The sequence below is a fragment of the Polypterus senegalus genome, chromosome 2 (assembly GCF_016835505.1).
Source record: "Polypterus senegalus isolate Bchr_013 chromosome 2, ASM1683550v1, whole genome shotgun sequence".
NCBI classification, from domain to species: domain Eukaryota; kingdom Metazoa; phylum Chordata; class Cladistia; order Polypteriformes; family Polypteridae; genus Polypterus; species Polypterus senegalus.
Genome location: NC_053155.1, coordinates 135,287,430 through 135,311,814, shown reverse-complemented (window position 1 = coordinate 135,311,814; position 24,385 = coordinate 135,287,430). Strand labels below are relative to the sequence as shown.

At 36.2% G+C, this 24,385-nt stretch overlaps 1 protein-coding gene across 5 annotated transcripts in view; it reads left to right on the top strand.

Moving 5' to 3' along the window:
* The first annotated feature begins 56 nt into the window (after nt 1-56).
* Nucleotides 57-24,385, top strand: part of ercc5 (excision repair cross-complementation group 5) — a 56,803-nt gene continuing 32,474 nt past the window's right edge. The window contains exons 1-8 of one of the 5 annotated variants that reach the window (XM_039744679.1): nt 57-136; nt 525-605; nt 3,040-3,190; nt 3,578-3,753; nt 4,998-5,113; nt 15,728-15,820; nt 21,938-21,998; nt 22,975-23,118. In XM_039744679.1, coding sequence (XP_039600613.1) covers nt 3,103-3,190; nt 3,578-3,753; nt 4,998-5,113; nt 15,728-15,820; nt 21,938-21,998; nt 22,975-23,118 — 678 coding nt within the window. In that variant the 5' untranslated portion in view covers nt 57-136; nt 525-605; nt 3,040-3,102. The remainder of the gene's footprint in view (nt 137-524; nt 606-3,039; nt 3,191-3,577; nt 3,754-4,997; nt 5,114-15,727; nt 15,821-21,937; nt 21,999-22,974; nt 23,119-24,385) is intronic. The other 4 variants (XM_039744677.1, XM_039744675.1, XM_039744676.1 and 1 more) reach the window with 4 other exon arrangements.

Sequence of the window (24,385 nt, the reverse complement as noted above, 5' to 3'; positions counted from 1 at the left end):
CATTACGGAACCTTTGTAAAGGACGATGCGTATCGAGACGGCGCATTATGAATGGTGCAACCAGTGCGCGTCATGGAGCAGTCGAGTGTTTAAAGAACCCTGAGGTTCTGGTGGCGGAACTTGTGCACAGCGCTTGGTAAATTTTTAACGGCAATAATTTTGAATTACATCATGATATTCGTATTGTTGTACAGTTTGTTGTCTTCCATCATATTTAATCTGATTCGTGATGCTTTGTTGACTTAAGTATTGTTGGCTACTCTGAATTAAGTGTGAGCGCACGGCTGCGCTGATTGTGTAAAGAATTATTGAATAGTTTAAAGAATTTTCTTCTTCAGACCTGCTTCCTGTTTTTTATAAATTTACAAAAAATAATGTTAGTTATGAATGTAAATTGTTTAATCCAAAAGTGTAATATTTCACCGATAAAGCATTTTTGTATTATCCAAGGGAACGTTATATTAGTAGTATAATACTGTTTGGAGATTTAGTGTTAATTTGTTTAATGTCTTTCTTAATCCCAGAGTAACGATGACTGAGTTGTACAAGACATCCAGGCAAAGTAAATATAAACAAAAAACAGAGTAGCATCTCTTCTTCATCAGGTAACCTATAAAGTGATGTTCTAAGTGTCACCGTTTGGGACTTTGAAAATCTGGTCACCCCAGTTGTACTCTGTTACACAGCTATTACCGTGAAAGTTAAAACAAATAAGAATTGAGTGTTTTTTCATGGCTAACGAGTTATATTTGACACTAATATTAAAAGCGATTACAAATTTTATGAAAAAGTAAATATTTAATCCAAAACAGAGAGTATTTACCCCTGTAGCCCTTAGGCGTTCAATATATGGTAGCTGTCCCATTAGCAGAGATTACAGCTTTAGGTATTTTGTATTTCCTCTCTCCTCCTCCAGCTGTTGCATCCTATTTGGGTAACAATTGTGTGCAGAAATCGTTTCGATCAGATTTTAAGTTAGAACACTGTGCAATTTGAAGAATTCACTTTCATCTTTTCTAACTTTTCAAGAGCAATGTTGGTTTTGTATTATGGTCTTGTTGAATAATGAATGAACTCTTGTTGTAGTTCCTTTTTATTGCCTCACCTGCCTTGTGTCTGTTAATTTATGCTGGTTAGTTTTAGAATAAGACTCATACTTGTTATGTGGACTTCTATCCAGCACTGCATCCTCCATTTAATAAGAAGACAGTGCTGAACACAGTATGCCATATGTGAGCTTTCAAGTGCAGTTTACAAGTGCATCACAAAGTTTAAGCATAATATACTCCCATATGTGAGTCCAGTCTAGAGCATATTTTCATACAAATAATGTAGCTCAGTGCTTTGCAAGATTTTAACAAAGTAGTTACATGCAAAGAAAACAAATTAAAATTATGTAAGAAAAATAATGCATAAATAGTATACAAAAATAAATAATGCACACTTAATATACGATAGATATACTGTATAATTAAGTCGAGAATTGTTTTTTTTAAGTCTCTAAACCAGTTCATAAGGGCTGTTAGCCAGGGTGTACAGAGAAAGATAAATTTGTAGAGGTTCCCACTGGGCATTCTGCCTAATTTAAATGTTCCTAAGCAGTGTTGTGTTTTTATTAATTTAAGGCTCCATCTTGGATGAACCAGCACAGCTGGTCTCATGGCAAGTTGGAGTATCAGCTTTCAATCAAACCTCATAAGTGGTTGCACTGTCCTTTGATCAGGTGATGGTGCTGGTACAGAATGCCACTACAGAAGACCCACAAAAAAACTGAGAAAATTTAAGACTAATAAGGATTTCAGATTCTTTGAAGAGTATGATAATTGTAAACATAATCTAGTTTATTAATGGTAGAACTTGTAACCTAGCATCCTATTTGTGTTTGAATGGTTTTCTTGCTGGTGCTGAGGAGACAAATAGTATATTCCCTTGTCCTTTTCATAAGTTACAAGTCTTACCTGTCAATAATGTAGTATTTTTCTCTCTGTTTGGGTATGCCGTGGCATACGTGCAGTATCTTTGGACCCAGTTAACCATTTTTGACTATTTTTTGGTGCTGAATAGATGAAGTGGTCTTGTTTTGTACATACAGCTGGTTTCTAAGATTTGTAAGAAATTTGGGAGAGTAGTATGTGATTCAGTGCTCAGTCATTCATTTCTAATTAGTGAATGGTTTCACTAAACAAACAGCCAATATTATCTTTTACCAGTACATGTGATCACATTTTTATCTGCTGTAGTAATATTATGTCATGTACAGTTTAGAATGAAGTGCAATTCTTACTTACATATCCAATCATAGTGTGTGAAACCTCCTCACATTTTAAATTTTGTGTATTTAAAAACAAATGCACACTAAAAGGATATTCATACATTCTATAATCATTTTAATCCAGTTCATAATGGCAGGGCTGGAGTCTACCTTGGTACCTGCAAAACAGGCTATAGATGGAATGCCAGTCTATCACTGGCACATCTGCACATACAGTATATTCACACTGAAGGCCATTTCAGAGACAGCTGTTAACTTAATAAGCATATCTTCAGAACTGTAAAACCCTCGGAGCTGATGTTATTTTAAAGTTATCTGTAATGATATCTTTCTGATGTTTGCACCTCCAAATTTTGTGCCTCTGTATTAACCAAAATATAATTTTTAGTATGTGGTCGACCTTCATATTAAGTAATCTTTTAATTTTTCATTTTTATCCTGTCCTTTTTTCTGAATAATTCTGTCTGTGCAGTATTATATTGATTGTCATGCAGTAATGTCATACTTAGAAGTATGTGGAGCTTGACCACCTTCTAACATTAAAAAAAAATAGTTGTTTTAGGAATTATTTTGTCATAATGTTAATTATTTTTTTTACATCTCTACAGTTTTCATAAAAATGTTAACGTGTATATGAAAATCATTTTTAGTAATCTTATTTTCATGCGTTTTTATTTTTCTCAGCTATCTTAAAGTATTTATTATTAAATTAAAAAGAAGCATTAAACTCTAATTTTAGAAGTGTGTTTTTTTTTCTTTTTAATCAGAAGTTGTAATTTGATGGACTAAAACCACAGGCTTCTGGATTTTCTCAGGAATTTTGAACGGTAATGGGAGTCCAAGGCTTGTGGAAACTTCTTGAAAGCACAGGAAGGCCAATAAACCCAGAGACTCTGGAAGGGAGGATACTTGCTGTTGGTATCCTGTTGATTCTGAAGCTATTCTTTTTTTCATTAAATTATATACTCACTAATTTGTTTTTCACTGTAATAATTTCTTACAACAATTGCATTAGTTTTACTAAAGAGCACTTGGTTCACTTGGCCTGTAATTTAAGGGGTTATATATAGATACACAAGGACTTAAGTGAACTCTGGGCCGTAAGTCAAAGTTTTAAAATAATGGATGAATTTTAGAATAAAAAGATGTAAATTCTGAAGTTTTTCTGTTTTTCTTCCTTTCCTTTTCTAATATACCTTTTGAATGTGTATATTCAAGCTATACAAATTTCTAGTTACTAGAAACCGGTCATATTTTTCTCATGGAAACATTTCATTTCAAGAAGAGCCTTAACATTTTGAATAGATATTAGCATTTGGTTGAACCAAGCTGTGAAAGGCATCAGAGACCGTGAAGGAAATGCTGTTCAGCATGCTCACTTGCTCACTTTATTCAATCGGCTTTGCAAGCTCCTTTTTTTCAAAATAAAACCTATATTTGTTTTTGATGGAGATGCACCTCTGCTCAAACTACAAACACTGGTAAGTATGGTAGTGAATATTATCTGCTTCACTGAAATGTTTTAAAAAAAACTTAAGCTGTACTAATAATACTCCACCTGTGAATCTTTATTATAGGTTTGTGAGTTGTGGGTCTTTTCACTATATTCTTCTTGTTTATACTTAGTCTTTAGAATGACACCTAATGGCCTTTCTTAGTAATGCATGGAGGCAGAAATGATTTTTTAGCCTTCTTACTAAAAAGATAAATCTTTAGATTATACAAACATTTTTCTTTTAATTTTACAAAGTAAAACCTGTAATTCTGCTTAATTAATTTCCAGTTATAATCAATCCATAATTTCATTCCAACTCTTGATTTTCTAGAGATAGGCAAATTGGTTTCTAAGTTAACAGTGTTGAAAATATAATGCATTTGTCAATTGCCATATGAGATTTATTGCACATTTTTTTGCTCCTGGTGTTTATTTTACAAAAAAGGCACTATGCAAGTAAAATTATTATTATTAATAAAGCATTTAATATTTGTTGGTGAACATTTTCATTGTTTTGGTGGTTTCTTCAAAATCTTGAGTTTTTGTATTCCAAAAGAGTGCCTAAAACTGGAATTGTACTGCACACCCAAGGCAGGCCATCCTTTTGTTTCTCTTAAAACATGCATCTCTTCACATTCTTATCTTTTCAGTAGGTAATAAACACTTGTTCCCAAGCTCAGCAGCCTACCTGTCTCTGCCAGTCAAGCATTTGATCTGCTTTACTGCTCATTTTGATACCAAGGCCGTCCAGATTTAAAGTAATGTATTGCATCATTCTAGCCATCCTGCTGAAGAAAAATGCAATGGATGTACCAGCTCTTCACACATAAAGCACATTACAGTATAAATGATTCTGTTGCCTGACATTGTTATTCAGAAGAGTAAAAGTAGGTATTTATATCTGAAAAAACAGTAAATATGTTTCTAAATGGAAATGGCTGTTTTATTTCAGTCCACTTTAGTATCTAGCTTTCCTAATGAGAGACAAGGTTTAAACATGCTGAGCTGGACAGATCTTCAGTAGTAGCTTCAAATGGAGAACTCCCAGATGCTGCAAAACCAGCTAGGAAATATAATACCTTCAGAGTGTCTTGGGACTTTTTATACTTTATGTAATCCATGACCTCCTTCCCTGTACAACAATGTCAGAGACTGCATTTAAAAACATTAATAAAAATGTACAAATTAATATGTTTGTAATGATTCATTTTTTTTTGTAAATTGTTCTAGGCTATTAGAAGGCAGAGAAAGGAAGATGCAGCAAAAGAGTCTAGGCAGACATCAGAAAAACTACTCAAAACATTTTTGAAAAGACAAGCCATTAAAGCAACTTTGGGTGACAAAAGGTGAGTAGACACAATCTCTTGTTTCAGTTATGGCAAAAAATATTGGCACCCCTGCACTTGTTTCAGAAAATGCATCACTTCTCCGCCAGAAATTGTTGAAATTACAAATGCATTAGTATTCATGTGTTTATTCATTTTGTGTGTATAGGAGCAACATAAAAAGCAGAGAAAAAAATTAAATCTGATATAATTCCACACAAAACTCCAAAAATGGATTGGGCAACATTTTTGGCTGTTTATCAAAATGTTGTTGTCAAGAGAAATCTTCCTGTAGTCAACTGCATGATTCTTCTTAAACTACCTATAGCTTCATACAAATAATTGGTCTCCATCTAGGATTGTAAACTCTCACACAAACCCCAGATAATAAACAGAACTCCAACAGTGGTGTCATAGTGTTATTTCCGCTTAAAGATTTGTGGTTATCCCTGACTAGGATTCAGTTTAAATACTGACCAACAAAGGGTATTTTTCTGTCAGAATGTGTGCTATGGACTGGAGTTTGAGGTTTTTTTTACTGAAAATATTTATAGCGGTACTTCAGCCTGTTAGTTACCATGCTATTACTCAGCCTGTCCATAGAAATATAGACTGGTATTTATCCTGGGGGTTATTTAATATATTGATATATTAAAATGTATTTCTTAGCGGATACCTACTGCTCTAGATGTACCATCCTGCCCAATTTCAGCATTTTAATTAATTGGGAAATAGTGTTTTTGTTGATGAGTGAGCCAGATTTGCATATATATATAAATATATATATATATAAAAAAATATATATATATAAAAAATATATATTATATATAATATTAATATAAATATATATATTATATATAATATATATATATATATATTGTGACAGATTCGGGTTTTCTCGCACCCTTGTACCCTCAGACGACTCGTCAGACACCAGATAAAAAGTCCAATTATTATTTATTATAATAATAATTTGCACAAAGCACGCTCCTCTCCACAATACTCAATAAATAATACAATAATCCAATCTTTCAAACTCCCAGACACATAGCCACCCTGCCTTCCAACTCCGCTCCCCGTCTGGGATTTCTCATAGTCCTTTATACTCCTTGACCCGGAAGTGTTTGAGCCCTCAGTCCATGTGATTATCCAACTCTTCCGGGTCGGGTAATTCTCTTTTTCTTCAGGCCGGAAGTATATCATTCCTTCTATTTCATGAGTGCTGCTACTTCGGAAACAAAGCACGGTGTAAACCTAAAGTTTAAATTAAGCTCATAGACAGGCTGCCGCTGGCGTTTGTCATGCCCACGGGTAATGCGGGATACAAGTTTAATGAGAGGATGCAGGATATAAACGAGAGTTTTGATCACTTTGTAACTAAGTTAAAATTGCAGGTGAAGGGCTGTGCTTATGCAAATTCCGAGAGACTTTATGGGGGATTGACAGTTAAGGTGGGTGGGGGAGTCACGTCATCATCTCCACTCCCTTTCACTTCATTTCGCTGTGAGCTGAGCTCTGCAGCTAAAGCCGTCTTGAGGAACCAACTTTGTGACGCTGCTACCAAATACTCACAGAAAAATCCACAAGTTAATACACACGCTGTCTCTAGAGTTTCTCCACACTGAATCCTCCAGGCACTACTTACAAAAGGTTACATTGACAATCGTGTTACATTATTTTTAAAATGTTTCCTTTTCTTAGCACAAGCACAGCTGAGAAGCTTCGATGCATGTGCTCCATAACGCGTTAAAAAATCACGCATTTAATCACACTTTGCATTACAAGCAAAGGGGAACTTCTGGCAATGCATGATTTCCTGGTACATCGATTACATTGATCAGCGCTTCCCGATTCATTTTACCCTCGCACCTTGGTTTGAGAAGAAGTGTAAAAAATATGAGGTTAACACAGAAAAACAGATCACCAATTGAAGCTTTATGAATAATCGATTTGCCATCAATAATTGTTTTGGTAAAGCCATACTCAGTGTAATCCTCCTTCCATTTTATAATTTTTCCGCCACTAGCCATGATTAAATGAACGGTAAAAAAGTAAGAGCAAAGCGAGAGTGACTTATTCAGGCAGGCAGGCGACAGCTCGATTGCTCGAATTTAGATATAAGTAGGTTCTATTTAGTCGCCAGAAATATCTTTGGTAGGAATGGAAGTTGAATTTAGTCTTTAAACTTCTATGGTAAAGAAAAAGATATGCAATGATGACTAAATTTAACTATATAAAGTCAAAACTTGTATATATAAAGTCATTCCCGAATATATAAAGTCAAAACTTGATTATATAAAGTCACTTTCGGAAAAATAAAGTCAAATCTTGAATATATAAAGTCAGTGTCGGAATATATAAAGTAAGCGCTGGAATATATAAAGTCAAAACTTCAATGTACAAACTCAGCGCTGGAATATCCATCCATTTCCCAACCCGTTGAATCCGACCACAGGGTCACGGGGGTCTGCTGGAGCCAATCCCAGCCAACACTGGGCAAGGCAGGAACCAATCCTGGGCAGGGCACATGCATCATTTTCAAAACATTAACCGAACAGTGTTTTTTTAATTTATTTTTCTGAATACGTTTTTGTTAACTTAGTTCAGTTCAGAGTCGTTTCAATCAATATATTTTGACTTTGAATTTATATAATCAGGAATGACTTCATAAATTTTGACGCTGACTTTATATATTCAGGTTTTGACTTTATATATTCCAGCGCTGACTTTATATATACCGACGCTGACTTTATATATTCAAGTTTTGATTTTATATATTCGGGAATGACTTTATATATTCAAGTTTTGACTTTATATATTCTGACGCCGACTTTATATATTCAGAAAATCAATGTGTTTGCCTGTTTGGCACCCCATAGTATATGTGTGTATGTATATATGTGCACATGTATGTGTATGTGTATGTGTATGTATATGTATATGTACAGTATATATATATATATATATATATATATATATATATATATATATATATATATATATATGCCAGCAACACTCATATCAATGACAAAACAATCATGTTACTTTATTTTTTAAATTTTTCCTTTTCTTTTCATAACTTCTTTAACACACTACTTCTCCGCTGCAAGGCGGTATTCTGCTAGTGTGTATATATATATATATATATATATATATATAATATAGGGAGAGAGAGATGCTGTTTTTTGTGACATCCTGTAATTCTAAATTTTTTTCTTAATCACTGTTCAATTCCTCTAGTTCCCCATCAGCAGAGAGTAGATAGCATCAACCAAAGCTTCCACAACAGTACTAGTACAACTTTTTTCCCTTTTAGAAGTAATTTCTTTCAGCAGCCCAGGAACAAGGAATATTGTCAGTGAAAGTTGTGTGTTCAGCTCAACAGCACAGCACATGGGTGAATTGGTAATAGGAGTAGCAGGCAGTGTGTAGCAATCTGACCCAAAATAATTAAGTAACCAGCTTTGTATCATATGCTAGTATGAAAAAAAAATCAGAAAATTTCACAGTAAGGAATGCAGTAAAGGATTAAAAAATAATGCTGGTTAAACCATATACATCACATACATGGTGATGACTATTTACGTTAGGAAAAAGGTAAGAGTAAAGGGTACATTTTATTGTATTTGATAGTTTTTTGGGCTAGAAATTAAGAAGAAAAAAACAGACACTGTCTCTTAGGAAACTGAACAAGAGTAAGAAAAAGTATTGTAGAAGTAAAGAGACTTCAGCAGGCAGCATATTCATGTGACGCTTTTGTATTTGCAGAAATCATTGGACCTCTCTAAGTTATTGAAAATGAGCTGTAGTTCCTTTAAACTCATTAGCTTTTATTTAATTTTAAAAGTGGTTAAAAGTCATCCAAACAAGTTTTTAAAATGAGACCAATACAACATATGACGTACAATACTGGACTTTTTAGAAGCTAGCTTTGACGAAGCTTGCTTCCAAGAGGCCTGCATATGTGGGAAATGTCAATGAATCCAGCACCTCAAGTTCAAGGTTGCTAAATTGGAGGAGGAGATGGCTGGCTTGTGTTGTGGTAAAGACTTACAGATCTTTCCCAGCTGTCATTAATTGAGATAGTTTGCACTCTGAAGCTGGTACAGTAGGAGACATTAGACTAGAGAGGTGGAAACAGGTGGGTCATTGTCTAAGGGCTTCAGCCTCACGGCTGAAGGTGTCTAACCATTTTCAGGATCTTGCAGAGCTGGACTTAGACTCTGATTTCTCTGAGGTGTTAGGCAGGGATGTTTAACAGGGGGCTCAGATCTTGGTGTAGACTAATGGGACAAAGCTTTATAGGACATTGGGGATGCTTCTGGCCATAGGCTTTTTAATATTCCTGCCTAAATTATCAGTGGTTTTCACCAAAATGACATGGAAAAGTGCCAGTAGTGGCAGAATATCACACAACTGAACATGTCTATATTCTGCTATACACAAATTTCTGGTAAGACGCTTGGGGTGTAACTATTCCTTTACTGCATCTGTTATATTAATCCTCCTGTATTAGATATTTCTGGCACTTCTGTATTATTCTTTCATGAGGCATGCTTGTGGGGTAAACACTGTACCAGTCGTCCAAAACAATGACAGAATCACAAAACAAGTAGCCCTGTCATGTCACTCTGTGTTCAAATTCTATACAGAAACATCTTTACCTCAACTTCCACAGCATTCCCACTGATGAAACATGGATAAAGAAAATTGATCCAAACCATCAAAAGCAAACAAAGAACCACATTTTGTTACAAGTAACAGCATGTATGTTTTTGCTTTGAATCTGATGAGTTATTTTAAAATTGGTTCAGTGCAAAATCTTTTTAACTGGAACAGCTTTGATGTCCAGTTGACAATGGTCAAGTATTTGTTTTCGAGTTAATGTGCAAGAGATTGCACTGATTGCACTCCCTTCTTAATTGAACATGGCTGTACTACAGCACTTGTTTCCAATTAGTGTATACAACTTGCTATAACTGCGATGTGATTATTTTTCTTCTAACTTATTATATGAGCGTAAAGTTTAAAAACACATACAATACCATATGTTCATACATTTCCAGGCAAGAACATCATAATTCAAGTTTATAGTGACTATGTTTACATGCATACTAACTTTCATTAACTATAACGGCATGAAATTTTCCATTTCTAATATTTTTTTGTTTTGGTTAACCGTAGTCTGAACTGTATGTGGCCCCTTGTTCATTTATCATTTATCTGTAACCTCTAGCTTTCAGGACCATCTTTGGCATTATTTGACACCGAATTACATACATAGTTTATAAAATTAGAGTTAATTTACCTTGTTTATTCTGTATTACAACATGCTGACATAAAACATGTTGAACCTTAACAAGCTAACATTACCTACAGTGGTGTGAAAAACTATTTGCCCCCTTCCTGATTTCTTATTCTTTTGCATGTTTGTCACACAAAATGTTTCTGATCATCAAACACATTTAACCATTAGTCAAATATAACACAAGTAAACACAAAATGCAGTTTTTAAATGATGATTTTTATTGTTTAGGGAGAAAAAAAATCCAAACCTATATTGGCCCTGTGTGCAAAAGTAATTGCCCCCTTGTTAAAAAATAACCTAACTGTGGTGTATCACACCTGAGTTCAATTTCCGTAGCCACCACCAGGCCTGATTACTACCACACCTGTTTCAATCAAGAAATCACTTAAATAGGAGCTGCCTGACACAGAGAAGTAGACCAAAAGCACCTCAAAAGCTAGACATCATGCCAAGATCCAAAGAAATTCAGGAACAAATGAGAACAGAAGTAATTGAGATCTATCAGTCTGGTAAAGGTTATAAAGCCATTTCTAAAGCTTTGGGACTCCAGCGAACCACAGTGAGAGCCATTATCCACAAATGGCAAAAACATGGAACAGTGGTGAACCTTCCCAGGAGTGGCCGGCCGACCAAAATTACCCCAAGAGCGCAGAGACGACTCATCTGAGAGTCACAAAAGACCCCAGGACAACGTCTAAAGAACTGCAGGCCTCACTTGCCTCAATTAAGGTCAGTGTTCACGACTCCACCATAAGAAAGAGACTGGGCAAAACCGGCCTGCATGGCAGATTTCCAAGACGCAAACCACTGTTAAGCAAAAAGAACATTAGGGCTCGTCTCAATTTTGCTAAGAAACATCTCAATGATTGCCAAGACTTTTGGGAAAATACCTTGTGGACTGATGAGACAAAAGTTGAACTTTTTGGAAGGCAAATGTCCCGTTACATCTGGCGTAAAAGGAACACAGCATTTCAGAAAAAGAACATCATACCAACAGTAAAATATGGTGGTGGTAGTGTGATGGTCTGGGGTTGTTTTGCTGCTTCAGGATCTGGAAGGCTTGCCATGATAGATGGAACCATGAATTCTACTGTCTACCAAAAAATCCTGAAGGAGAATGTCCGGCCATCTGTTCGTCAACTCAAGCTGAAGCGATCTTGGGTGCTGCAACAGGACAATGACCCAAAACACACCAGCAAATCCACCTCTGAATGGCTGAAGAAAACCAAAATGAAGACTTTGGAGTGGCCTAGTCAAAGTCCTGACCTAAATCCAATTGAGATGCTATGGCATGACCTTAAAAAGGCGGTTCATGCTAGAAAACCCTGAAATAAAGCTGAATTACAACAATTCTGCAAAGATGAGTGGGCCAAAATTCCTCCAGAGCGCTGTAAGACTCATAGCAAGTTATCACAAACGCTTGATTGCAGTTATTGCTGCTAAGGGTGGCCCAACCAGTTATTAGGTTCAGGGGGCAATTACTTTTTCACACAGGGCCATGTAGGTTTGGATTTTTTTTTCTCCCTAAATAATAAAAACCATCATTTAAAAACTGCATTTTGTGTTTACTTGTGTTATATTTGACTAATGGTTAAATGTGTTTGATGATCAGAAACATTTTGTGTGACAAACATGCAAAAGAATAAGAAATCAGGAAGGGGGCAAATAGTTTTTCACACCACTGTATATCTGTTTCTGCCAAGTTAGCTTGCTGTATAATGTGTCACTTCTGAATTTTGTGCAAAGGGCTTATAGCAAACTAAACCTGGATAGCTCAGATTTACAGTGTAGTTCATAATTAAATTTGGAGAGCATCTCCTTTGAGAGTGCACGATTTATTGATGTCCACCCAGAATTGCCCACACCCATCCCTTTTTGTTCCTTCTGTTAATTCCAAAATGCTTTTCAATTTATTATCATTATACCTGAACACTGTATGGCCAATTGTTGTTAATTCTTTAACATGCAATGATGGTACTGTAAAATAAAAAATATAAACAATACATGCTCAGTGATAAATGTCAGATTATTAAGTACTGTATGTGACAATCTAAGCAGTATGGGCAACTGATAAAATGATGTAGCATGAGTAGGTTTCATGACATATTAAATGAGTGTTATAAGCAGATTGTCAGTCCAGGGGTGGCTTTAGATTCGTGGCAGCCCTGGGCAGAGAAAGAATCGGTGGCCCCTCGCCCGCCAATGTCAGTTTGGTATCTTATGCACGGCGGATGGCCACGTCCGTTGCGGACACTGCATAGCCGCCTCATGTTCATGACACAAGCGTTTAAGTTATGGTAAAGTTCAGGATTGCTCCTTCCTGTGACGCAATGAAAGCCTCCTGAGCAGCCTTTCTCTTTTGTTTCGAATAACCAGATTCATGTACTCGAAATCTCTTCAGTTTGCTTAGAATGGGTATGCGAATGTCTTGTGTCCCCTATCCGACCAGATATTCACTATGACTATTGCGCTAACACTAATACTTTATTAAAACTAGGTGAAACATTAACTTGTAAGACGACTCACCCACTTGCACTAGCTTCGCTTCAGCTGTCACCTGTGTCATTATTTTCTCTTTCCGTTTTATATTCAATATATATTGGCTGGGCGGCCCTGTGCAGGTGCACAGTTTGCACATGCCTAAGACCGGCCCTGGTCAGTCCAAGTGATGTTCAAGGTGAACAAGGTGGATTATTTAGTCACCAAGGGAAGCCAGATGGCTTGATCACTTCTTCCATTTTGATTTCATTTTCTGTTTCTTTGCAGCATTTTTCTTTTGCAGCATTTTTGCTCATTTTATTCAGCTATGTTGAATGTGTATAGTCCGAATGCTGAAGTGCCAGAAATATCTAATACAGGAGGATTAATCCAACAGATGCAGTAAAGGAACAGTTACAACACAAGCGTCTTACCAGAAATTTGTGTATAACAGAATACAGACATATTCAATTGTCAATCAATCAATCAATCAACATTTATTTATATAGCACATATTCATACAAAAAAATGTAGCTCAAAGTGCTTTACAAAATGAATAGAAAAATAGAAGACACAATAAAAAATAAACATAAGTCAACATTAATTAACATAGAATAAGAGTAAGGTCCGATGGCCAGGGTGGACAGAAAAACAAAAAACTCCAAAAGCTGGAGAAAAAAATAAAATCTGTAGGGGTTCCAGACCAAGAGACCGCCCAGTCCCCTCTGGGCATTCTACCTAACATAAATCATCATATTTTCATGGAAGGACCTGATGATGATGGTCACGTAGACTTCTGGCTTTCAGTCCATCATTGTTGGAGCATCATGATGCTTTGAGTAGGTGGTGGTGGCGCAGGCCGCCACCACAAAGAAACCGGAAAAAGAAACAGAAGAGAGAGTAGGGGTCAGTACGGATTTTAGAGCCACCATGAATAGTTATTATGAAGAATTGAACATACAGAGTATCAGGATTATGTTAAAGTGAAGTTATAAAAAGGCCATGTTAAAGTAATGTGTTTTCAGCAGTGTTTTAAATTGCTCCACTGTATTTGCCTGGCGAATTCCTATCGGCAGGCTATTCCAGATTTTAGGTGCATAGCAGCAGAAGGCCGCCTCACCACTTCTTTTAAGTTTAGCTTTTGGAATTATAAGGAGACACTCATTTGAAGATCTAAGGTTACGATTTGGAATATAACGTGTCAGGCATTCCGATATATAAGATGGAGCGAGATTATTTAAGGCTTTATAAACCATAAGCAGTATTTTAAAGTCAATCCTGAATGACACAGGCAACCAGTGTAGTGACATCAAAACTGGAGAAATGTGTTCGGATTTTCTTTTCCCAGTTAGGATTCTAGCAGCTGCATTCTGCACTCGTTGCAAATGATTTATGTCTTTTTTTTTTTTTTTTGTGTGATATTCTGCCACTACTGGCACTTTTCCATGTCACTTTGGTGAACACCACTGATAATTTAGGCAGGAATATTAAAAAGCCTATGGCCAGAAGCATCCCCAATGTCCTACAAAGCTTTGTCCCATTAGCCTACACCAAGATCTGAGCCACATGTTAAACTTTTTAATCTTTTTAATCTTTTCTGACACAGAGGCAAAACATCTGAGATGATCACTTGTTCTTTCTCCTCAACTAACTTTTTAAACTCACAGTGCAGATCTAGAAGTCCATCTTTACATATACCCATTTATTCTATATGGACAATGACAGTTGGATCTACCCTTGCTCTTGCCAAGAGAATATACATGTGTTTAGAAAGTTCTCCCAGTAGAGAGAGTAAAGCAACACACCATACAAGGCACTCTGTCCTTAAAGCAAAATCACGGTGTCATATTTAATCTTTATCACAGATATTATGTAGTCTCATAAAAAATTTTTCATTGGACACCTTTTTTTTTTTTGGGAGGTTCAAAAATTAATATTAACACTTAATTGTGCCTCATATTAAAACCAGAATCATTATTTGCCATATACCCTAAATTTTCATCAGGTTTACTTGTTCTTCCATTTCTAGACATCCACTGAAACAAGGAATGTTTGTAAACTGAACCTTGTAGCATTTCCAACCCATTTTTAGTGCTAATGTTATAAAAAATCATCAAATATGATGACACTCTGGATCCCCTGTAGCCACCACAGCCTCTTAGACTAGTTTTGTGGCACATCAACTTGCATATTTTCCTTTTGTCTTTTCAACGTGGTCTTTGTAAATATGGGATTATAAACAGGCTTCTAACAGCAACAGAATTCATATTTGTACAATGGTTAGACCCACAGGGCATTCTCAGTTCACATGTTCCTATCCCCCGCTCTCTATTTAAACTGATTTAATCCCAAAAGAGCTGTTTCCTTTAATATTTCTTACACATTATTATGCATCCCACCTAACAAGTAAGTCATATACTGTACATAACACTTAATGAACATGCTCTTTCTATTGCATGTGCATGGAAAGATTGTCTGATTCTGCGCAACACAATATTTTAGTGCTGATCCTTGCATACAATATCATATCTCCAGGGTTGCCCCTATTGCATAACAATCCTACCCATCAGAGTTTGATCAATAAAAAGTAGTCAATATTATGAGTTGCTTGATTCTTCTGTTATAGGGGAATATATATTGACATTTATAAAAGCCAAATAAATTTCTATACACATGGTACATGGTTCAGTTAAAATGTGCTGCTATGTGAAAATGTTTTAAAAAGCATATCTGGCATGCTTCAAATTGCAGTATTAATGTGTTCTTTGTTCTTTTAACCAGTTATGAGACTTACTGTATACTATAGTAATTTATGTGTACTTTGATTTTAACTTTAATCTTTTTTTCAGTCAAGATGTTCTGCCTAGCATTTCTAGTATTCGAAGAGAAGAAGTGGATGATACTTACAATTTACCTCCATTGCAAGACCAGGAACGTAACAGGTAAAATCACTAAACAAAAGCAAATAGGTGTGTTACGTAGTTATTATAATTCTTGTCTTTACTTTGGGAGATTCAGTTTTCAGTGTAGTTACCTGTTGATGTGTCTAATTACTATATCTTTTTCCCTGTATTTTCTGTGTATGAAAACATATTTTAAGTATTCTTATTTATCATAACTGACAAGGATACATCTTTGTTTTACTTTGCATATCAGCTGGAACCCTCTGCATTTGTATCTGTTTTGGGAATTAAGGTCTGACCTTGAAACCTACCTTATAGGTGTTGTGTCTGTAATAGAATAAGTGCCTTCTTGAGAACAGACTTCACATTCTGTTTTCTATTTTCATGTTATAGTAGTTATCATAACTGCCTTTGCATTCGGTTTCTAGCCAACACAGAAAAATTTCCATTGATAACGTTGTAGATAAGTTTTGGTGACAGAAATTTTCCGGGTGCATGGTAAGTAATTATAGAACAAGACATTTTTATACAATGGACTAAAGCAGTAGATAAAAGTAAAGTTTGTGACATAATTTACTTGGACTTTCAAAAAGCATTTGATATGGTTCTGTACCAGAGATAAATTTTGAAATTAGAAGCATTTGGTACGAGAGTAAGTTACAATGTTTGATTTCAAGCTGTTAAATCAGCCAGGGATAACTAGCACAAATAAGATGGGTAAGGTCATCGCTGCAGTCTGTAAAGGCTTTACCCTTGAACCATTGCTTTTTTTTTTGCTTATATTAATGGCATAGGTTCTGATATATTGTGAATTCAGAAAGTATTCAAAACCCTTCATTTTCTGCACACCTATTTTTGTTGTAGGTTTGATTTTAAGTTGATAACTTTGCCATTTTTCTCCTCATTCTGCACTCATGAACCCATAATGACAAAGTGAAAACATGTTTTCAGAACCGTTTGCAAATGTATTAAAAATCTAAAGCTGAAATCAATATTGTAGTCAAAAAATATTTGCTTTATTCGTATTCATCTGGACATTGTAAATTTTTTACACCAGGTCTGAATTAGCATTATATTTGAAGGAACATGCCCAAAATGCTTCATCTGATTTAAAAAAAAACCCGTTTTGCAGAAATACAGTAATTAATGATTGAATTATGACCACACTCTTGAATAATTTGGTGCTTTAAATTCTAGAATGCCTTTCTTGCAAGTCACTCTGTTACTTTGGTTCCTCATCAGCCAGTAGAGCATCTATTTTCAGAAATGACTCCATAATGCAAATGTTTACAGATAGCTTCAGCATATGCTTGGTAGCATTGTTTGTCCAGCAGCAACAAACATACACACACGCACAAATCTCCAAGTGCCCATACTGGGGCAATTAAGGGTTGCCAGACAACTTGACTTAATGTGTTTAAACTAAGAGAAACACTCGACAATCTTTAGGAAACCTGCATGATTCTTAGCTTTTGTGAGAAATTGTGTGCAGCAGCAAGTATTTGGCTTCCTGTTATAACTGCCTTTTAACTGACCACCATTCAAATTCAGAATCAAAATTTACTTTACCAGGAACAATGTAGTACTGTTCAAAATAACAAGACCAGAGTTTTTATAAATCATTGCCTTCCTATATTTATAGGAAATATGCTTATACTCGGTGACCTGGGGATAGAATTGCACCTGTGACCTAAGATTAGAATAAGGTTCCTTTTGCAGTCATAAAAGGTGACTCAAGATATTTGGCATCAGGGAGGACATTTGGTCTTAATCAATTCTGCTCCAAGACAACCAATATAAAGAAAAGAGAAAGCTTTGACAACCCAGTATGTGATAGTTTTAGATCTGATGCAGTGTGAGGTTCCCTGTTTGGTGGGAGTTAAGATGAAGGAGGTGTTGTGAGGAAGAGAAAGTATTAGGGTTGCAACTATGAATATTCAGTGTTTGTGTAAAAATTGGGAAGACAAACCGGTCGAGGTGTGTGTGTTGTTGTTAATCTGACTATTGTTAAATGATTGGTAAATATAATTTTGGCATTAGGAGTTTGCGATATGTGTAATCTATGATAATATCTCAATTGTTGTTTTTAATGATCTGCAAGCTGAAATTATCAAGTACTGTATGTAACTCACTTTGCCAAAACACTCCTTGAGAGTCCATGCATTCACTGTCTCATGTATCTTAACTGGATAGACTGCTGCGCATGCACAAAGCGAGCACATAGCCTGTGTGGTCAGTTCACCAGAAATACAGAGCCCTGTAGGTTTCAGGCAAAAACAAAATCTGTTTAAACAAATTAGTATTGAAAGAAATGTAATGTGTGACTGTGCTGCTCTGAAACTAGATGCTGTGGATAGACTTGTGCTTCTGTCACACAACTTGAAGTTTCTTAAGTATAATTTCACAATTGTTTTATTTTTTCTGATGTTTGTGCAGTATTGGTCAGAACTTGTTTACAAACTAGGCTGACCCGCCTTTTAAGTTGACCACTTCTTAAGGCAATTCAATATGTAGATCAATTTGATATTTTATACAAACTCATTAATTTGGTTCTATTGCATTTGAGTGGTATTACTTTAATACTCGTCGTTTCTGTTATTTTTGTGATGAAATTTAAACTTTTTTTCTATATTGAGGTCGCCCTTTTGATCCCCCCTTATATTTACTACGCGGTGAGGCATCTGTACTCCATCAACATTAATTATTTCCAGAGACATAATTTTGTCTATTTTTCCAGCGCATCGCGCACAAAAGCAAGAGAACGATGGGAGCATCAGAACTCTGCTCACATCATGTCGCTTCGTGCTGCAAGTAGTAAGTCTGTGATAAGCAGAATACCGCTACGATTTCCACTCACGGGAATACTAGTTTTTTTTCCTGTGCAGTATTTGACAGAACTTTGGATGTTTGCGCATGTATCTAAATCTAAGTATGTTAGATTTTTGTTGTTGCATGTATGCTGAAGAATTCACCTTACAGCAGAGCAGTTTTTGTTTATTTAGACTACACATTTATGGTGTGTCATTTCCATGCGGAAGCACATCATAATTTGGCCATACTGCCTGGTGACGGATGCTGTATGTCACAAACAGCCCACTATTGCACTATGTTAGGCTGCCCCAAGGGGTTGAACTTCAGGATGTCCAGTTGGGGAGTATAAATACCCAGTGTGGCCACCAGGGTGTTCTCCATTTCCCCAAACACCTGACATAGACAGGCTCAGACACAAGTGTAAAATGAACAAGAGAGGTTTTTTTTTTTTTTATTGTGGGGAATTCTTTTATTAGCATTTCCTATGCTACAGCACAAGTACAGCCAAGCACCACAATATACAGCACTCTGTGATTGTCTGTCTTCTTTCTTCTTCTTTGCCCCTCCATTCCTCCCATCAAACTATCCTCCTTTCTCCCAACACTGGATCCTAAGAGCAGTGGCAGGCAGTTCCTTTTATGTGCAACCTAGGAATACTTCCGGTGTCCCATAATTGTGGTCCGGGAGCATTTATGGGTTAGGCCTGAGTCCAACAAGGTAGGGCTCGTTAGTCCCCACAGCACCCCCTTGCATCACCCACAAAACACAAAAGTGCTGTGTCTAAGTACCCATGATGCCCTGTGGGAAACCATGGTGCTGTCATCTGGTTGAACAGGGGAAATAATGTCTTCTGTATGTCCTTTGTATATCTCACCTGGTCTTTCCCAGCTGAGGACATCCCGGCCGTCCCTCACACCAGACATTTCCAAGTCAAGCATTCAAAAGCAGGTCACATTCAAGTTACATATGTCTGTATTGGGTTTAGTATCACAGACAGAAGTAATTCAATGTGTGTTTTGCTGTTCACAATTTCTGAAAAGATTGGATTTCAAAAAAAATAAATTGTATAAAAATTTGGACAATGAAAGAGACAAAGGGAATAATTTAACTGAGATATTGACAAGTGGGGTTTTGGCTCCAAAAGAGAGGTAGAAAAAATTTATAGATTTTAATTTAAGGGTGGATGAAAGGAGATACAGTCATGAAAGAAGATTATTGCTGTCATTAATGTATAAAAAATATAAATAGATTGTGATTACATGTAAATGACCTTTATCACATGTGAGTGAAAAAATTAGAATTGAGCTGCACTGTGAACATAGTTTTGAAAGGGCAGATCTGTAACCCTTCAGGCTAACAAGCAGCCAATGGCAATGATGACAACAAAATCCTAATCTTACCAAAACAGTCTCATAACTTATAAGTTTAATTTAGATCCCTGAGATAAACAGATTAACTCAGTATAATCACGCAATTCAATGAAATTGTAGTATAATAATTTAAACAAAGACTCCAATACCTTTTTACCTTGTCACACAACAACATAGGCAGAGAAAATGATAGTTACCATCCAATCAATGCACAACGTCCTAAAGTCTTGACTTCTTGGATGGTTCAGTTGTCTTGAATGGCATCACTGATTCAAGGTTAATGTTCTTCAGACAGCTGACATCAACACTTCAAATGAATTACCATAATTAGTTACCTTACTCGTTGATTAACATACAAAATTGTTTGGTTAAGTCAACATATTTGATAAAGTTCAACACAGTTGTAATGTTGGCTTAATATTCAGGCTTGTGTAACATGTCCCACCCACCCTTGGTTGGACTGTTGGTGCTCTAACAGATAAAATAAAAAAGTCATGAAATTTGCAGATAGTACGTGTTTCAAAAGTTTAAGAGTGACATTTACTACAACACTATCCAGACTGAGATGTCCGTGACTATTCTTGTGCCATGATGAGCAGTCTCTGGCAAAAATACAGGTAAGATTTGATTGAAGTGCTCTTTGTGAATAACTACATGGCTGGGTTAGTTGTTAATTCATGAATAAGTTTGCATATTACTTTGGTTAAGAATGGTTTTTAGAACACTAGTTAATTAACAAACAATCTTAAGATGAAATTAAGAAAGTACTTAGTGTTGTGATGGTTTTGAGAAACTCACCTTTGTTGCAATGGAGCAGAGCAAGGCTGAGGAAGTAGTTCATCCAAGTTGTAGTTTAGAAGTCACAAGCCTGGGGAGTGGGAAGTTTTCTTATTGCTCATCTGATAAGCATTCACTTCAGATTTGAATGATGTGAAACGGAGAAGTACAAGACCTTGAATAATGCCTAGCTTATAACATCTGTTATTTAATTCAAATTGCTAAGTATTCACAATGAGAAGTGGGGTTAGACACTGCAATATTATATTTGTGAGATAACTTTTATTTCTGGGGTCTTGTTAACAATGTTATCATTAATTGAAGTTATGAAGTATGTGCTGATAATGTTCATATAGATTTTGAGTGACAGATCATATTTTAAATTTGTCATATTAACAACTGTTCAAAACAGAACATAAGTGTTGTTAATTTGTCTTCTGTTAATCTGGAATAGTATTTAAAGCAGGTGTCTTGAACTCCGGGCCTGGAGGGCCACAGTGTCTACAGGTTTTCATTCTAACCTTTTTCCTAATCAGTGACCAGTTTTCACTGCTAATTAAATTCTTTTTCCCTTCATTTTAATATCCCTGTTTTTAAAGATTCAGTGCTCTGAATTTACTCTTTTCTTCATTAAATGCCAACCAAACAGAAATTACACATGAAGCAAACTTAACAGATGACCGCCAAAATTGGGGTTTCAAACTCCAATCCACTCCAGTCACTTTGTTAATGAGAAGCCGATTCTTGCTGTTAATTAAACTAATCATTTAATTCCATGGCTTGCTCTCATTCTGCTACAGCAGACATTTCCAAAATTGTTGATTTTCCGTTTTCTCCAAGAACACAGTCAAGTTGTTTTAGAAGATAAACAGATGGGTTAAACTTTTCATGGTTTCTCTTGCATCTTAATATTCTAGTGAATTTTATTTATTAGGCTTTTTATTTGGAATACTGTATAATCAAATATTTTTCACATAGGCAGCATGTTACTGCGTCACTGATTTCTGAATCCTACTTCTGAAAAAAGTGGAGTCTCCGTGTGTGTGTGTGTGTGTGTTTTTTTTTTTTTTTTGGCCATTCCAGTGTGTTTGTGCCCTGTGCATAGCTACTTCGGTCTCCTGTGAATCTGAATTGAATTAAGCAAATGTTATGTTTTTATTATTAACTTGAAAACTGCTACACTGTTGCTTTCCAACAGTTATGAAGAAGAAGCAGAAAGAGATTGGGAAGAGATGTCTACGAACAGAAAAAATTTTCAGGTATTTTCTAATACAATAAAAGTTAACTTTGAAATCCCTTGGTTGCAGTTCTTTTGCTTAGGAGCAATTAAGATCAATTAAGTAGTTGGACCAGCTGCTGGTATGATTTCTTGATTAATTATTGACCTTAAAACTGAACAATATAAAATATTCTGTTTCACTAATATGTGTTTAGAAACTGCCATTAATTAAGCCATTGGAAACGTCTTCTTGGGCATGCTGTCCTAAATTAAACTTCCTTGATTCCCCACTAGGAGGAGCATTGGTGCAGTGGTAGCGCTGCTGCCTTGCTGTAAGGAGACCAGGGTTTGCATCCCAGGTCTTTCCTGCATGGAGTTTGCATGTTCTCCAAGTGTCTCTGTGGGTTTCCTCCAGATGCTCCAGTTTTCTCCCACAGTCCAAAGACATGCAGGTTAGTTGAATTGGCAACACTAAATTGGCCCTAGTGTGTGTGTGTGTGTGTGTGTGTGTGTGCGTGTGTGTGTGTGTGTGTGTGTGTGTGTGTGTGTGTTCGCCCTGTGATGGACTTGTGCCCTATCTAGGGAATTGTTGCTGCCTTGTGCCCTGTGCTAGGTGAGATGGATTCCAGCACTCAGTGACCTTGTTCAGGAAAGGGGTGGGTTAGAAAATGATTGATTGACTGATTCCAAATTATTTTACATTTATTGGCTACCTGCTTGTTGATATCAAGGTTTTCTTTCATTTGATTTACTCCTCCTTCTGTCAATTTAACAATCCAAAAGTGAATTCCTCTTGTTCTTAAATGTGTGAATAAATTTTTTGTCACTTCTAATCAGTGTCAACTACTGTTCTAAATGAGATTATATAGAAAATTTGTACAACTGAATTGAACATTGAACCTGTATGCAAATTAGTCTGCATATTGTTTATTAAATTATTTTCATTTACATTTCATTTGACAGTGCTGGCAGGTACTTTAGGTTAACACTTTGTTTTCTACTGTGTACCTGATTAGGAACATTTTTTTGAAGATCCTAACTCTATAGATATTGACTCAGAGGAATTTACCACTCTGCCTGCAGAAATAAAACATGAAATTCTTAAGGATATGAAGGAGTTCAGTAAGAGGCGAAGAACATTATTTGAAGCACCCCCAGAGGTACTTATATTTTTAAGATTGAGTTACTCTTAAGAAAAGTTGACTAGATCCATTTTATCATTTTTAGATACTTGTTGTGACATAGTATAATCTATACTAATAAAAGGCAAAGCCCTCACTCACTCACTCACTGACTCATCACTAATTCTTCAACTTCCCGTGTGGGTGGAAGGCTGAAATTTGGCAGGTTCATTCCTTACAGCTTCCTTACAAAAGTTGGGCAGGTTTTATATCGAAATTCTACGCGTAATGGTCATAACTGGAAGCAGTTTTTCTCCATTTACTGTAATGGAGATGAGCTTCAACGCCGTGGGGCGGAGTTTCGTGTGACATCATCACGCCTCCCACGTAATCACGCAGTACATAGAAAACCAGGAAGACCTCAAAAAGCGCTGAAGAAAACATGCATTATATAATTGAGAAGGCAGCGAAACAATAAGAAGTGAGCGAGTGACATATACAACCATATTCATGAGTTCTGCTACTTCGGAAACAAAGCACGATGTAAACCTACACTTTAAATTAAGTTCATAGACAGGCTGCGCTGGCGTTTGTAATTTAGTGCCTGCCCATATAAGGCCGTCCGTCAGCGGCAATCCAATAGCAAACTGCCACGGGTAAATATTCACGGGTGAAGGACTGTGCTTATGGAGAGGAAGATGAGATGGTCAGGGTGGTGTTTGACACAAACTCAGCGAAACTGCGAGAGAAAGTTTTAAGTGCCAGGACTAAGGTAACATTAAATAAAGCTATGGACATAGCACGAGATGGCACCAGCACAGCTGGGAACCTTCGATGCAAGTACACCGAGTGGCTCACGTGAACTGGCGCAGTGCACAGATAAAAGCAACAGTTCCAAAGAGCTGAACAAAACCGAATTACACAATTGAAAAGGCAGCAAAAATATGAAGCGTCTGATAAGCATATTCATAAATCCAGCTACTGCGGAAACAAAGCACACGGTGGAAAAAGTCAATGTCCGCTAAAGGAAGACAGTGTAAAAAACCGTGCATGCAGTGTGTCAGGTCTCAGATAAAGAAGAAGACGAGCTGTTTATTGATGCAGTAAGAAACGAATCGATGAATGAAACCTGTCATCTTTACAACGATTGACAAACACGGAATGTAACTTGAACACAACACATCCTACAAATACGAACCTGATTGAAAGAAATAATGATAATCAAATCCTTGATGACAGCAACACTCAGTAACACTCACAAAACAAATACTGTATATTGACAGTCATGTTACGTTATTTTTAAAAT